Genomic DNA, 17,060 nt, shown 5'->3' on the forward strand with positions numbered 1-17,060 from the left:
TATTGTATACTCTTGTTTCCTGTTCGCAGTGGTCCATTCTGTTTTAGTGTTGTGTGTACATGTTGAACATGCATGTCCTGCTTTCTCCTTGTGTTATACAGGTGGATACTCTTGTTAGTTGACAAAAGATTGTTGCTATTTTCTAAGATTTTCCTTAGAAATATGATTACTTGTCAAATGCACAGACATGGTAGTGGAAGATTATGTAGTTTCTTGAAAAAGGGCTTGCATGAGCTTCTTGATGCAGCATTTTCTATGGGTCTTACAATTCTCTTTTGGCATATAAAGTAACTTTTGCTGGCAGATGCTTTTCCCCAAAAGATTATGCTGTATCACAATAAGGATTCTGTCTGGGCGAAGTATATATCTTTTAGGTCTCTTTTGATGTGCAATCAGAGAGAATTTTGATAGTATAGCAAATGGTATTTAATTTATTTCTAATGTATTTTGTATGTTGGATCCATCTTAGATCTTCTTGGATCCATATCCCAAGATATTTTGTAGAGCTTCCATTTTCGAAGGTTCTAGTAAACAAGTCTTATGTCTGGTGCTAGTAGACATTTATTTTGCAAAGCAATGGCTCTGAGCACTATGGGACTTAACATCTGTGGTCATCAGTCCCCTAGAACTTAGAACTACTTAAACCTAACTAACCTAAGGACATCACACACATCCATGCCCGAGGCAGGATTCGAACCTGCGACCGTAGCGGTCACGCGGTTCCAGACTGAAGCGCCTTTAACCGCACGGCCACACCGGCCGGCATTTATTTTGCACTCTGTGTATATTCATTGTAACTGTTTTCTCTGTGTTCGTTACTAAGTTGTTTCCAGAAAACCAGTCTGTAATGTGGGTGGTGCAATTTTTAATCTCATGTAGTAATTTTTCTTTGGTCCTTCCTTTTATCATCACATTTGTGTCATCTGCAAATTTTATGTAATTATGCATGGGCTAGTCGGTTCCAAGTCATTTACAAAGAGTATAAACAGAACTGGTCCTAGAATGGAGCCTTGTGGTACACCATACTTGATGCTCTGTTTTTCTGAGCAGTAGGACTTTATCTTGTTCCCTTCTTGGATAGTAAGCTCAACTAATTGCTCTCTGTTTTGTGTTCCCTTCTTGGATAGTAAGCTCAACTAATTGTTCTCTGTTTTGGAGATATGATTTTATCCATTCCTAGGCCGGGCCCTAATACCTACAGATTCAAGTTTCTGAAGCAAGATGTTGTGATTGATGACATTGAATGATTGTTATAATAACCACATATGTCCATCAAAAATTTATGTCTAGCTGCAACTTTTCAGTAAGTTTATAATTAATTTCTGTTTAATGAAATCTGTCATACAGCTCATTACACAACTGGTACAACTGCGTCTGTAACAGTCGACTAACAGTGTTACTTGTATCGATATTTCTTCAATTCTATTAAAAATTCCTGAGATGCCTTTGTTGCAAAATCCTTCCTTACTCATTCTATCCAGTTAATGTATTTCACAATATCTGCAATAAAACACTTATTCTTAAATAACTGGAAATATCAAAGTATTGTTGTAATAGATGAATGTGTCATATACGTTTGAGGGATAACCATTATTTAGGTTGTATCAATGGTTTCTGACCTATGATCCTCTTCTTTTGTGCCACAACAGTTTGATACTGGCTATTTTTTCAAACACAGACATTTGTGTGCTGATGCAAGTAGTTTAGTACATAACCTGAAATATTTTATCATTGATTAAACATAAATTATTTGTAAATAAATGTAGTACAGTGTGTGTTCATAGTAAACTGTCAAAAATCTGCCTCTCTAATTGTTACATCATATATTTTCAGGATATAGTGCTTCTTGTAATCCAAGCATAGTCAATGAGTTTGCCACTGCAGCTTTTCGAATTGGGCACAGTCTTTTACGGCCACATATTCCTCGATTAGGCCCAAATTACCAGGCAATTGATCCTCCTATATTGTTACGAAATGGTTTTTTCAATCCCGACATGATTTATCAGGTATGTATCACAATATTAGAGAATGGAAACAAATTCAGATTCCATTATAACAAGCAGTAGATTTTTTTACATTATTTCCTACATGGAATTCTATATGGAATCTAATGAAAGATAAAAGACCTGTCTCAGCTTTCTGCACCATCACTCATCTGCTAATTACAGCTATGCAGTTCTTTAACCTCCGTTAAAACCAGACAACTTAAAAATACACTTAATAATACATGGGGGACTGTGCTGTTTGGAAAATTAAACATTTAAAAAGGAAGTAGTAAAATAAGTGGTTAGGTTAAACACCTGCAAAAACTTAATGATTCAAAAGAAGGAGGCAGTATTTCAGATAAATGAGTGGAATTATGTGAGTTCTTACAATTGTTATTTTATTTCTGCCCTGATAATGTAATTATTAAAATGAAAAGATGTTTCAGTTTTGAAAAAATAAATTACATTAGATAAGGTATGGTAGTAATCACAGTTTTCATAAATGATTTGTTCTTTTGATGGGATAAGCATCAAATTAGTTAATAAATATAATAGAGGGAAACATTCCACGTGGGAAAAATATATCTAAAAACAAAGATGATGTGACTTACCGAACGAAAGTGCTGGCAGGTCGATAGACACACAAACAAACACAAACACACACACAAAATTCAAGCTTTCGCAACAAACTGTTGCCTCATTAGGAAAGAGGGAAGGAGAGGGAAATACGAAAGGATGTGGGTTTTAGGGGAGAGGGTAAGGAGTCATTCCAATCCCGGGAGCGGAAAGACTTACCTTAGGAGGAAAAAAGGCCCTCTCCCCTAAAACCCACATCCTTTCATCTTTCCCTCTCCTTCCCTCTTTCCTAATGAGGCAACAGTTTGTTGCGAAAGCTTGAATTTTGTGTGTGTGTTTGTGTTTGTTTGTGTGTCTATCGACCTGCCAGCGCTTTCATTCGGTAAGTCACATCATCTTTGTTTTTAGATATAAATTAGTTAATAACATATACAGTCTATTTCTGAGAAGCTTAAGTTGATTGTTGCACACACAATTATTTATTTTTCCATTTTCACTATGTATCCATCTTTGTAATGAACAGTAATTGTTGTGATCATACATGTATTTGTGGCATGTACTTCAGTAATCAGCAGTTGCATTGAAGTTATCAATATCTCCTAGCACCAAAAATAAGGTAACTGAATTATTTTAAGTCACACATTACTCCAGCAGTAACAGTGTCTGTGATACTGCATTGATTGCAGGCTAACATCATTGATGAAATGATAAGAGGCCTTGCATCAACACCTATGGAAAATCTGGATCAGTTTATGACAGGAGAAATCACAAACCACCTGTTTGAGGATAGACATATCCCATTCTCAGGGGTTGATCTTATAGCACTCAATATACAAAGAGGTAATAATTCTGATTATAAAATTTATAGTTATAAAATAATATGTAGTATGGAATTTGTACATGTTGTGTGTCCAATTTTCATACTGGAATTATCATACAGGAGTTATAGATTTTCTGTTTTGTTTATTGTTTTATTGGAAGGCAAAACAAGGAAGTGAGTGATATAATTGTTGTCAAAAGGTTTTGAAAAAGGAGATTGGAGATACTGAAAAGTGATGATGAACCTATTAACAACAGGAACAGTTAGTGTAAGTTGAGAACTTAAGGTCTGATAAGTAGTGAGAACCTGAGCCTGTTCCATATGGCCAATACCCATCTAATCTCTCAGGTGCAGGCAATTGGTAACTATAATCCAAAATTTGAATTTCATTAAGCAGTTACCAGGCTCAGGGCTATGTGTTGCATAGCAAAGTATTCTAAGTTACCTCTAAGCTTGCTCTGATCACCACAAATTCATTGGAATAGGTTTTCATGAGAGAGCACATGGAAAAATCATACAATTGAGCTTATCTTCATGACATGACCCATGAAAGTAAAAGGACTGAAGTGATGTATAGGATATGGAGGTAGTGAAGATGACAGAAGACTATTCGGAGTGATGTGCAAAGAATAGTGGTTAGAGTCGGCTTATTTTCAGTGCATTATTATACCTACATGACATCTTGTTATACATGTGAACCTTTCATATTTTATTTCATCCTTCCTCATTTTCAAAGACTTAGCTGTCATGTTAGCATCACATCTTTCACTTGTTATGATTTATAACATCCAGTTTTAATTAATGATTTATTAATAAAAAACTAAATAACACATACTTCAATAAAAGGGAAATGCTGTCAATTAACCCTGTTATAAAAAAATTGATTCTGACAGTGCATCTCACTGGGCAGATGTGCAACTACTAAACCACCCTGGCACAGTGGCTTTGCACAACTGCATGGACTACCCTAGCATGCCTCCCTCCTCAATGCAAATTCCATTTCACACCTCAGCTCACTTGGTATTCACCCAAAACTCAAATGATATATGTCTGAGATTTGAAAAGGTCTCTGCAGCCACATAGTTTCATCAGGTTGCTTTTACTAGTTGAGATATATTTACAAAAACTAACTGAATAATAAATTACTAACTACCCACAGAATATTCAGGTAGCTGTTTGTGGTGTATCTTCGCTAATCAGATTTTCTGCACTACCTAGGCAGTTGAATCAATAGTATGTTTGCCTTTAGATTGCAGCAATTCAATGAACATGTAAGAGTGAGGTACATTTTCGTGACGTGGTCTGTGCATTCTGTGCTGACTGTGGCTTAGCTGTCACTGTACTGCTCTCCTGATGCAGCTACCTATGATGAGAGATGGCATTACGGCCACTGTAAAATACTTATCATAGGATTTTAAGAACACTATTCAGTGAAAAAATATGAAAATTTGGTTTTTTCACGTCTTACCGTCTGATCTCTTTGCCCGATAAAAGACTGAATTTCTTTTCATTATTCATCATAGTTATTGTGCTGCATCAATTTGTGTATGGTTGATTTTAGCTCATACATTACTTCATATAAAATGTAGAAGGTACCAATATTTTATTTGAAATTTGGAGCAGAACGATACTTCATTTCCTTCCCCAGATTGTGGTTTTTATATTGTGCAGACAGCCATGCTCTGTGCACCCAATTCTCTCCTTGCACTTTGGGAAAAGAGGTCATAACAATCATAATTTTTCGCAAATAGTTCCAAATATTGAAACGAAATTTCTGCAAATAATAACATACAAAGAGACATGTATGTCATACAATAAATACTTAAAACTTTTGTACTCACTGAGATCTGGAAGTAACTCATTCTCAGCAGAACAGAATGCATAAACACATCAATAGTGCTTAAGAAAAACTCTGAAGCTGTGCTTAAACATGTCCTCAGCACCTTTGGGGCAGTGGAGATTGATGGGTTAACTTGTCCATGGCAGTCAGAGGGTTACATTTATCTAAAGAAATAGGTACAGTTATTTATATTAACTGACTTGGTATAAATGAGAGAGTATTTGAAATCAGATTATGGAAATAAAAAATAAAAAAAAAACAAAGATGCCTTGTTTTCCTTGTCATATACCTAAATATATTTTTACATGTTCATTTAATTTTTATAATCTAAAGGCAGATGTACTATTGAACCCAATATTTGTCGAGTGCAGAAAATTATAAATCATGAGCTTAGCAAATGTAGCCCACAAGCATTTACCTGAATAATGAGGAGGCAACATTAGTCCTTTTTTTCTGATTGTACAAGAATTATAGTCAAGCTGATGAAACAAGCATCCACTTGTAAAATACTAATGATGCTTTGGTCAAAGTCATTAAGCAGATTTGCAGTAATGTACTTAAAAAAACAACGGTCATCTTAACAACTTAGACTATCCGATCACTCTGCCAGGACTGAGCCAAACTGCCATATGTCATGTAGTCATAACCGTTATGCTCACACAGTTCATGGTTCCCACACAGGGAGACAAATATTATGACATCATTTTAGCCCATCAAAGCCCATCAGACATGCACGCATGCCTGAAGGAATAGACATTGTCACTGATGATCACAGCTTTGGTAAATGTTTCAAAATAGATTCACATATTGCAACTATACATTAACCTCAGCCATTTGCGACAAATGAAAATTTGGGTGAGATCAGGAAATCGCAAGTTCCAGTCCCGGTATGGCACAAATTTTCATTGCCCGCAAACAGCTGCCGTCTATGTATAGTCCAAATATACAAGTCTATTTCATGAAGTTTACCACAGCTGTAATTGTCAGTGACATTGTATTGTGATGATACAGACACTGTATGACAATACAGACATTCTATGAACAGGGACGGTGTAGTCATCAACTATGAATGTGAGTTTATCAAGACAAAATAATAAATGAGGTAGAAAATGTATGTGAATATTGATGAAAATTTTAACTGGAAAAACCATATAGGAGACCTACTAAAACGTATAGATTCAGCTAGTTTTGTGATAAGGCTAATTATCAAGTTTGGTGGTGTAAAAATCAATAAGTGATTATAGTTTGCATATTTTCATTCAATGAAATCCTTTGACATAATATTCTGGGGTGACTCCTCAGGCAAGTTACATTCATTTCACATAAGAAAGTAATTAGAATTATGTGTGGAATTCCCACATTTACATTTTGCAGGCATTTATTAAAACAACTAGTAATATTAAGCAGAGCCTAGCAGTACATTTATTCACTCACAAAATTTTTTTTCAACAATCCATTGCAGTTTGAGAGTAATAGAGATATTCACCAATACAACACTAGAAGGAAACATGGTCTGCAGTTTCCTCTAGGGAATCTAACTTTGACATAGAAGGGAGTGCAACACCCAGCTAGAAACCACATTGAAATAAAATCTCTGATAGACAGGAGAAGTGATTTCATAGGAAGATTAAAGTTGTTTCTCCTTAACAATTCCTGCTATACCATAGAGTAGGCTATTCAAGCCTGAGTGCCCACCTACAGACGGCCAGGCACCCACGGGCACAGGTGGACAGGTGTGGGCAAACAGCTGTCACACAGGCAGTCAGGTTGGTTGTTTTAAGGATCAAGGGGATCAAATGGCAAGTTCATCAGTCTCACCTATACAAAACAGGCAAGACAACAAAACTACATACCAGAGGGCCTAGTATGGGGAACCCAGGGAAAGAAAGCCCTGAGGTTCATTGAAAGTCAACAAAGCCTAGAGAAAGGAACAGGGAAGAAGGAAATGTGGAAAGGAAGAAAGGTGGGCAAGGTGCCCCATCCAGGATCCAGGGAGCAGCCAGAGGCCCTCAAAGGCAAAAACTGTAATGGGAGCACATCTCCCACCCCCCTAGATACACGGTAAAGACTAGCGATATGGACAGGGTGAGAGAAGCATAGGAAGAACATCAAGTCAGACAGAACATGCAAGAAAAGTAAGAAGAGCAAAAGAAAGGGCAAGGTAAAGGCTAGGGTAGACCACCAAGCCCAGATAGGCACTACCCAGTCGTGGCAGAGGAGGCAACAGAGCATCCTTCCAATCCCTAAATGGGCCGACAAGGCTGAGGTGCTGTTCCATTATAGAGAACGATTAAAACTTCCTTCACAAATAAACTGTAAGACGAGGTCAGCTGCTGACACATTGTCTGCTAACACCAAAGCTAGTAAGTCAGGAAGTTTAAAGAGTCTGCTGCAGGGTTAGGACAGTCCAGCAGTGTGTGGACCACCATCGAACGGGCTCCACAACGGCAGTGGGGTGGAGCCTCGCAATGAAGGAGATGACTGTTGCACAGATTATCATGAACTCCCCATTGAATGGAGGGGAGGAATCAAGAGCTACAAATTGAAAGATCAGTGACCAAGAAAGTGTTGTGTGCCACACTAAAATGTATTGGAGCTCCATTGTTGAGAGGACAGACACCAAGTCATGCAAGCAGGTCTTCAACACTCCTGCCCTGGTCAGTAGTTGCAGTACCGCCCCACAGAGGATTATGGGCTTTAAAATCCACAAGGAAAAGGACAGGAGCTGTCGAAGGAGAGCAAGAAGTGCAAGGAGCATGGGAGGCCAGTCTGGAGGGAGATAAAGATTGCACATTGTTACCACACAGGGTCTAAATGAATCCAAACAGCCACCATTTCCAGTGCAGTTCGAAGAGGAACCCTGAAATTAACAATATCCATGTGGACCAACACAGACACCACAGGAGGCTTGCAAAGGACTGATCCAGTTCCAGCAGACGACTTGGGAACCACAAAGAGTCAGTGAATGAAATGAGATTCCTGCAATACAACACAAGTTACAAAGTAGAAAGAAAGAAGAAACTGCAATTCCCAACGGTGATGATAGTACCCATTACAGTTCCATTGGAGGAGAGTAGTACAAAGCCCAGATGGACATCAAACGTGCCAGAATAGATCATTGTGCCGAGTCAGTGTCTGTCAGTGGTAAGGTCAGAGCGACATCCATGAATGTAAGGTCACACTCTGATTGAGAGGGAGGAGGTGATACCCCCTGGGTTGTCAGGGGGCATCATCCTGAGACTTGTGCATCATCTTCTTCTTCTCCTTTGGAGGAGGAAAGGAGGTGTGGTTGGGAAGAGAACAAGTCACAGCAGTGTCAGGATCCAAAAGAGAATAGCAGCCTTGAGCCTCACAGAGCATGGGTCCCATGCCTGAATCAATGTAACTGTGGGCTTCTTGTCCAGGAGACTCTGGGGGGAAGGGGGTTCTAGAGGGAGCCCTCATTCCCTGGTTGGTGCTAGAGAAGAGGGTTTCTTCTCCAGCCAAAGAGAAGGACTGGTTCCATGAAGGAAGGACATGGAAACTGCCAGGGAGAAGGAAAGGGAAGGGGGGCAGGATGATGGTAAGGAGGAAGGAGGCGGAGGAAAGAACACAACAGGAACAAAGATAAATGTTAGAGGTACCAGGTGGAGACAGTCGAATTTCTGTTGGGCCTCAGAGTAGGATAAATGGTCAAAATTTTTGAATTCCTGACGCTTCCTTTCCATTTTATAGACTGGAAAATGTGATGAGCAATGAGAATTTGTGCCAGTGGAGAGTGGTTCTGCAGTCACCACAAATAGATGTCACCTCACATCACAAAGACACATGACCAAAATGGAGGCACCAAAACAGGGCATGGGAGGTGGGATATAGGGCTTCATATCACAATGGTAAACCAAAACTTTGACTTTTTCCAGACAGGTACCCCCTCAAAAGCCAGGATGAAAGTGCTGATATCAACACAATTGTCCTTAGGACCTCTGGATTTAACAGATGAAATGAATGCTGCACCATGCCAGATCAGTCCTGAGTTCCTCATCAGATTGAAGAAGGAGTCCCTGTGGAAAATAATGCCATATGTTGTATTTAAAGACTGGTAAGGAGTAATGCTCCTTGGAATGGCTCCTAAGCACTCACAAGAAGAAAGGGAAGCCAATTGACTGACAGAAGTTTTAATCAGTAGGGAACCAAATTGCATCTTACTAAAGGAGTCAACTTAACAAAACTTATCTTCAGTGTGTTCTACAAAGAAGAGCAATTTGGTAGTGGAGAAAGTCTCCCTGTCTGTCCTGTAACAAACCAAGTAACAGTGAAAGAGTTTTGCCCCAAGCTGGCAGGCCTGGTCCTCTTCCCAGGAAGGGGAAGGCCAAGGAGCAAAAGTAGGAGCAGGGAGAACCATTCCTACCTGAAGAGTGGCCAGAAGTGTGGAACTTTACGCGCTTCATGTGCGAAGTGCCCGCTACCACCCACTCCAATTAGGAGCTCACTCCATGGGCATCTGCCAACCACAGCAAGGGCCGACTGGCACAGCAGTCATTGTTGGGAGTTCTGATGCCCCAGAAAGGAGCAACAAGTCCTAGGCATACACAAGGCAGTGATAGGTCAGGTACCAGAAGTGTGGTCCCTTGTGCTGTTAGGGGGCTCAGCCAGATGGGTACATAACAGCTCCATCAGACTGACTGGCCACCATGCTGGTGACCTAGTGGGGGTAGGGGAGGCTAGGACAGGAAAGGAAGAGGGATAGAGAATCCAGACCCAAGTCATTAAGGGGATAGTTCTTCCCCAAATGACTGACACTTTGGAATTAATTTAGAAAGGGAGGTCAAACCACAAGGGGGACCAGAAAAGGCCAGAAAAATATGGAGAATGGAAGAACAACACAAGACTGTAAAGGTGTAGCAGACCTGAGGGAATAGCCAGGTCACTGAAAAAGGGAAACACCGAGGGAGAAAGAGGGGTGGCAGGAGGGGGAGGAGCTACGATGGGAAGGACAGGTTATGGGGAAAGAATTGCAGTCCGGGAGAGAAGAGAGGCTACAATAACTCAGGGTCCTGTGCGTGCCACACAAGTACCCATAAAAGAGCTCTGAGCCCCCTGAGGGGACGCAGGCAGTCAGGCAGCTGGATCATAGTGTATGTGATCATACTGCACTGGCCAAGTGTGCGTGGACAGGGGTGGCCAACATGCGTGCAGTTGGGCTGCCTGGCAGGTAATCTACACAATATACTTTTGGTCATGGACGAGCCGATGGGTATCCAGTGGCCCCCTCCCCTTTGGGACAACACTATAACAGCCTGCCTTACAGAAATTCTAGAACAGAAGCTATTAGTCAATTAAAAACCTGTATATGGCCCACATGTAGCCAGCTGACACATTCCGCATCATAATATTTATCACGAATACGATGTGCAGAGCATGGCACTAACTTATTCCCATCCAGCTGAGAAGGTTTCTCTGTCAAACAGTCTCTCCTAAAACCTACATGACCTGCAGCCTACCATTCCTAAGCATTTGCTTCTGGCAATGTTAGAAGCCACAGTGCAAAACAGGCTCAGTTTACCAACTAATGATTATTTATTGCCTCCCCACAGTTATTGAGATGTCAGTAAGACCAGTGCTGTATTTGTTATAATCTAAAATGTAGATAATAATAGAAATATAAGGGAGCAAGTCATCTTTGTCTTTTATTTTAGTCCTATGGTTTCAAATAAACTCTTGCTTATTTATACCTAGTCATCTAACATAAATAAGTTGTGCCTATTTACTTTTTATTTTCAGATAAGTAGATTTAATCAACTGTTTTGAACACTGGAACAAAAGGCAGCGTGTGTGTGTGTGTGTGTGTGTGTGTGTGTGTGTGTGTGTGTGTGTGTGTGTGTGTGTGTGTGTGTGTGTGAAAAATCAGAATTATTTTAAAAACCAATAGAGAAATAGAAAGTGACTCAAAAAATTTTATCTTTTCAGGTCGTGACCATGCTATACGCCCATACAATGACTACCGTGCACTGTGTAATTTAAAAAGAGCATCTAGTTTTGAAGATCTCTCAAGGGAAATCCCAGCTGAAGTTATTAGCAGATTGAAGCGCTTGTATCATACAGTAGATGATATAGATCTCTTCCCTGGAGGAATGAGTGAAAGACCCGTGCAAGGAGGATTAGTTGGACCAACGTTTGCTTGCATTATTGGGATTCAGTTCCGACAGTTGCGAAAGTGTGATAGATTCTGGTAAGAAAAACAAAGATTTCTTATATGTGTGTCTTACTTATCCTGAAACTATTTTTTGAGTTTGAACATATGGCATAATTACTGTCTTAGACAATCTGAGGTATACTTTTGTGTGCTGTTCTATGTAACACTACGTTAAAAGACAGGTAATTATGTTATTCATGAGCTGGAGAAGCACTGCTTTAGCTGTTTCAATAACAGTGACTGGTAGTTGGGAACTTCTTCCTATCATGTATGCATGGATGAGCACAGGAAGATACTGAAAAGATGCAAAGAGAGAAGTAAGCAAATAGAAAAGACTATAAAAATAAAATTCTCGAAGAAAAGTGAGAATAAGAAAAGAATAATTGAGCTAATTAAAGTCACTTCTGTAATTCTTCAGAACATATTCAGCAATGGGACATTTAAAAATTTTACTGCACCAAATGGATTATTGATTCGTCGTCCTCTCTTCAACACCATAATAGCTTAGTAATGATTACTCCACTATACAATCCTTTCCAGAAATTGTAGCTTAGTAAGTAGATGACACTCATACTTTCACAAATATGGGACAGATAAGCAAGTTGACTTGAGCATTGACAAATAAGTATATAAGGTATATATGATTGGAGATTCGTTTGGCAGATGTGCGTGTGATGTTAGATAAATTGGAACTCATTCCAGTTCACAGTTTATGGAAACAGTAGCATGGAGTAGATAGATCAGAACTAAAAACAACTCAATACACATCATTAAGCACCATCAACAATATAAAAATCTCACAAACTCCATTTTTTATAACTAAAATGTCAACATTGGCTGTGTAGGATATATTTTAAATTTATTATGCCAGCTAGTGTTGGGCCACATACTCATTTTCAGTAGTGCACTTGGTGATATGTGGCCTGAGACTGGTCTGGCATCATAAATTTAAAATAATCCTTTGCAGCTGATGTCAACATTTGTCATAAAAAGTGAAGTTCTTGATTTTTGTGCAAGCGACAGTGCATCAAGTGTCTAATACACTTAATAGGTGATTTACGAAGGTGATTTATCATTCCCTCATTGTAGCCTCTAGATGATTAGTCTAATGTATTGCAGCATGGTATAAATAACTGCAGTCAAAGGATCATCATTACATAGAATACTGCATGTCATATTTAAACCAGAGGGGTGAAAGACCTGAACTGTTAGTTCCTCCATCAAAGAGGAAAAGAAGGAAGGAAGATTAGTGTTTAATATCCTGTCAGCAACAAGGTCATTAGAGATGGTCAAAGAGTACAAGGTAATAAGTTTTTGAAGTGATGACATGGTGAGTCCCTCTCATCCTGACGTTCGTGAGACCTGCCCCTGAAAATATTTGTGTGTGATGCTTTGCATTTAATTTCTTTAGCAAGAGATATAAGTGTATGTAGTAATAATTAATATGTAATATTATAGTTGAAGAGTCAACCACTATATCTTGCAAATTTCAGGTATGAAAATGATGACCCAGTTTTGAAATTCACAGAAGCACAGCTGGCTCAGATTCGAAAGATCACATTATCTAAAATTTTATGTGATAACTTGGATCACCCAGGTGAAATGCAGCGATCTGCATTTGATCAGCCAAGCTCATTTTTGTGAGTAAATCTGATATGAAATTTTTATTATTTCTTTAAGATATAATCAATTGAGTTCATAACACATTTTTATTAGCTTGACAGACTCTGAAATGTGGAAACACTTAGTTTCTATATTTGTATGAAACTATTCATTTATTGATACATCCACACATTGTTATCTGTAGCTCCTGGCATGAGAACTACAGGAATTTGGAATTAGGCAAGGAATATTTTAGTTATTGCAGACTGTTACTATTCTGCTTTTCCAATAGAATGAATGTGAGTAATTTCTGCATTCTTAGAATGAATAGAATTGAACCCCATGTGCGATATGCAGAAATTGTATCTGATATAACTATTATCATTCCATTTATATTATTCTGTTCTTATTTCTCTACTAAACTGTCGTATACTAACCAAATATAACTGTAAATCTTATTGAAGGGCACATCTACTTGCATATGAGTCCAGCAGTGACAAGATCCTCGCAAATGCAACTTGACATATTAGTTTCAGTACTGCTAATGATTTCCTTTGAGAAATTTTTTTTTCATTGGGTAGAAAGAAAATATGTTTAAAGGCGAAGTATATATGTGCTTCTTTCTGTACTGTTATACTGCAGTGGCATTATCTTTGAAAAAGTTCCTTGTAGTGAGCCCTCTTCAATGCTGAAAACAAATCTAATGTATGTGCTGCATTGGTTTAATTTTCCATTGTGTTAGGTTATTTTCAAGAGCCAATATTTTTATCTAGTATCTCATCACTTCGCTCCTCTCCTCTTTATTCTCTCTCTGCAATAGACTGCAGTTCTAAATCAGTGAATTCTCCAAAAAATGTTTCTGACCCAGCGACTAATTTGAACAAATCTAGTCTGAGGTGTGGAAGGAGGGATAAAAAAATCTAACTATAGTCGAGACAGCGTAAGAAGTTCGCTGACAGCTCTCAGCTCTGTTGCCAGCTTTTAAATGTGAAGTGCTAACAGCTGCAGGCAGTATAGTAGCCATCTACAGAGCTGTGGCAACACTGAGGCGTTGTCATAGAGATGTTTACAAAATCGGGTTACCTCATTGGTTGAGGTAGGTGCATGAGGCTGCCATGCCTAGCCCACTGCAGCTGTCAAGGATCAATTTATGAAGGCTCAACTACAGCAGTCCACTCATTTTTGTTTCCTTTTTACAATATTTACTTAATAATCTGCAGTGACAATGGATAATAGTATCTTCTATGGTACTTTGCTGCTGAGTGAATATCTTTACAGGCATTGCCTGTAACTAGTACATTGTCCTTTGGCAGTTGGCTAGCTGCAGATGTAAGCTGGGCAGTCCATGGTGAATATAGCCCTGTTCAACAAATTAGTTTTCTAGATACCTCAATCAGAGAAAAAACAACTGTAAGCGCAAGGCACATTAAATTAATATTAATAATCTTTTTTATTGCTCATCTTAGGTTTATAAGTCTCTTATACAGCTGAAGGTCCTGTGGTTACAATTGTTGCCTCTGCTTTGCTGGATCCCAGGTTTGATTCCCAGCCAGGTCAGAGATATTCTTCATTCAGGAACTGTGTGTGTGTATGTGTGTTTTGTCCTAATCATTTTGTATCATCTGCATCAATGCACAAGTCACCAAATTGGTGTCAAGAAGAAAGACTTGCACCAAATGGCCGAACAACCCTGGCTGGGATCTCCCAGCCAATAATGCCCCATGATAATTTCATTTCACAAGGGCATATAAGGTCAGACTTTTTTTGTGAGATTCCTGGTTCTACTTATTTCATAGCCACTGACCGTATAAAATAAGAAATCGAATAGGAGAGACAAACAGCTTTTGCCTACAGCATTCAACTGCGTGTTTTTTTCCCCCCGTTTCTGAATGCTGCTTGACACATCCTATGTACCATAATGTGTTACCATTCCTCATGATACTTCTTTAATTTGTATGTCATGATCTTATCATTGAAGTGACATTAAACCATGATCTTCCTTTCTTACAAACTCTCAAATGCAAGGAAAGCTTCAAATAACAGGAAATGACCCAGTGTATGTGTTTGTGTTCACACTGACAAAATGTCACATGCCTACACTTAAGAAGTATGTGCAGATATGGTGTACATTTATGGCTTCTATGTGACCGTGCTCATACTACTATCTGGAAACACCATTAGTGCTTACGACACACAGAATTCCGGATTGTAGGGTGTTTACCATGGTTCTCAGTACCTTGTATGAAACAGGTACTTCTCCAAGTTCCAATTTTTCTTCTGAATGTGTAGTCCAATAACCTGTGCAGGAACATTTATTGTGAACTATCAACTGCTGTAATGTGATGTGTATGACAATGCTTGGAGGTGAATGTGCTAAAAATAGTTATCTTTCAATTGATACTTTGTGAAACACATGTTGTAATGTTTACTAACTGTTTTGCACTTATAAACCAGACAATGTTTCATATAATACAGAAAATAGGTAACAATGTTCGTTAAATGTGTTCTGTGTTAGAAAGTATTTGGAAATAGTGTATGACCATATTAAGATTTTACTTAAAAATGATGTCATGGTTCCCATTTAAAATTTCATTAAAAACAAATAAAAAAATGTTTGCAGGAGTGCAGTCTGTCATGTAACTTATTAAGTCTAAAATATTCTGGGCCCCTCCAGTAAGTAATGTGGATGTGGCTGCAATTCTGGGTTAATATTGGTCTTTGTCCCATACCAACTTCCACTAAGTCATGCTTTGCAAGAATCTGAAAAGGCACCATTGCACACAGATTATTTGTAAAAATTGCTTATATGGGAGGGTATGCTGGTGAATCTGAAACAACATAGAACCTGTATTCCTGACAGCCCCAGACTCAGTGCAGAGGCTAGGTATAGGGCTGGTCTTGTAGCCACCATTATTCTGTGTAACCCTCTCACAGTGGATAGCACAGAGAATCTGGAGGTAAGTAGCTCTTGCTAGGTCATAAATCAAATCATCCATCATCCAGCACTGATCACACAAAAGGTTTATAAAACTGGATCACGTGTATCTTGTCTGCTCCCCAAGACTTGTGACTAGGCACTTCATAATATTCATTACCTTGAGGGACATTGCCATTAGCTGTGGTGGTCACGACAAGTTCGAATCGAATATGAGCACCAGAAATGTCACTGAATCTTTCAAATTTAAAACTGATTCCTTTATTTGCAGCAGGTAAAAATTTGTTTGAGCGGATCTCTCTTGCAGCTTTCCAATGTGAGCTACAGCAGGTTAGTAGCTGTCATGGAGTTCAAAGAGGAACAAAAAAACTGCAGAATTGTTCACAATTAAAAAACATTATCTGTAGTCCTTACCATGAACATATACCACTTAAAGCAAAAAATAAATAAAAACAATAAAATGGTGTATGAAGAACTGTATGAGTATAGGGTGCCTTTAACAGAAGGCAAAACTGTCAGACGCTATAGAGCCTCCAGGCCAAAAAAAATATGTCTGTTACATGCCATCTCCATAAGAAAGCTTGTTGTAATCCATCTCCAAAAGATTGATGTTGTTGGTTATGGACTGATAACTTCTTGGTCTCTCGGGTTCAGAGCAGATGACAGTTTACTGTAGGCTCCTGGGAACCATGTATCATGAGTTTCATACTGGGAAGGTTGTGACATTTTCTGGTCTGAACTAACATAGACCTCATGCTAAGCTCCAAATCAGTCACAACCAAGATTTCAGGGCAGAGGGGGCACAACACACTCAAGCCAAAAGTTTATTTAGTCTTACACTGTGATACGAGGGTTGACTGAAAAATAATGCCTTCACCTTCGTAACTCTTCAACAGTTGGCAGCATTGGAATGCGGCAGATACTGACTTGTTCCATAGCCTCTTCTCTTCAGCTCCAGTTGGCGGGAAACCTTAACACTGAATGGTTGTTACAGTGTAAAGTATGGAACCCTGCGCAGACAGTCGGTCAATGTGATTTAAGCACAGACAGTCGGTCAATGTGATTTAAGCAAAGTGCAGTCATTGAATTCTTAACAGCAGAAGGTGTCACCCCAAAGGAGATTCACCAGA

The 17,060-nt window shown here is 38.9% G+C and overlaps 1 protein-coding gene across 2 annotated transcripts in view; it reads left to right on the top strand.

The window, feature by feature from the left end:
* Nucleotides 1-17,060, top strand: part of LOC126236248 (uncharacterized) — a 413,771-nt gene that overhangs the window by 360,989 nt on the left and 35,722 nt on the right. For both annotated transcript variants that reach the window (XM_049945397.1, XM_049945398.1), the window contains exons 21-24: nt 1,834-2,006; nt 3,248-3,401; nt 11,168-11,429; nt 12,887-13,033. In XM_049945397.1, coding sequence (XP_049801354.1) covers nt 1,834-2,006; nt 3,248-3,401; nt 11,168-11,429; nt 12,887-13,033 — 736 coding nt within the window. The remainder of the gene's footprint in view (nt 1-1,833; nt 2,007-3,247; nt 3,402-11,167; nt 11,430-12,886; nt 13,034-17,060) is intronic.

The sequence above is a fragment of the Schistocerca nitens genome, chromosome 2 (genome assembly GCF_023898315.1).
Source record: "Schistocerca nitens isolate TAMUIC-IGC-003100 chromosome 2, iqSchNite1.1, whole genome shotgun sequence".
NCBI lineage: Eukaryota > Metazoa > Arthropoda > Insecta > Orthoptera > Acrididae > Schistocerca > Schistocerca nitens.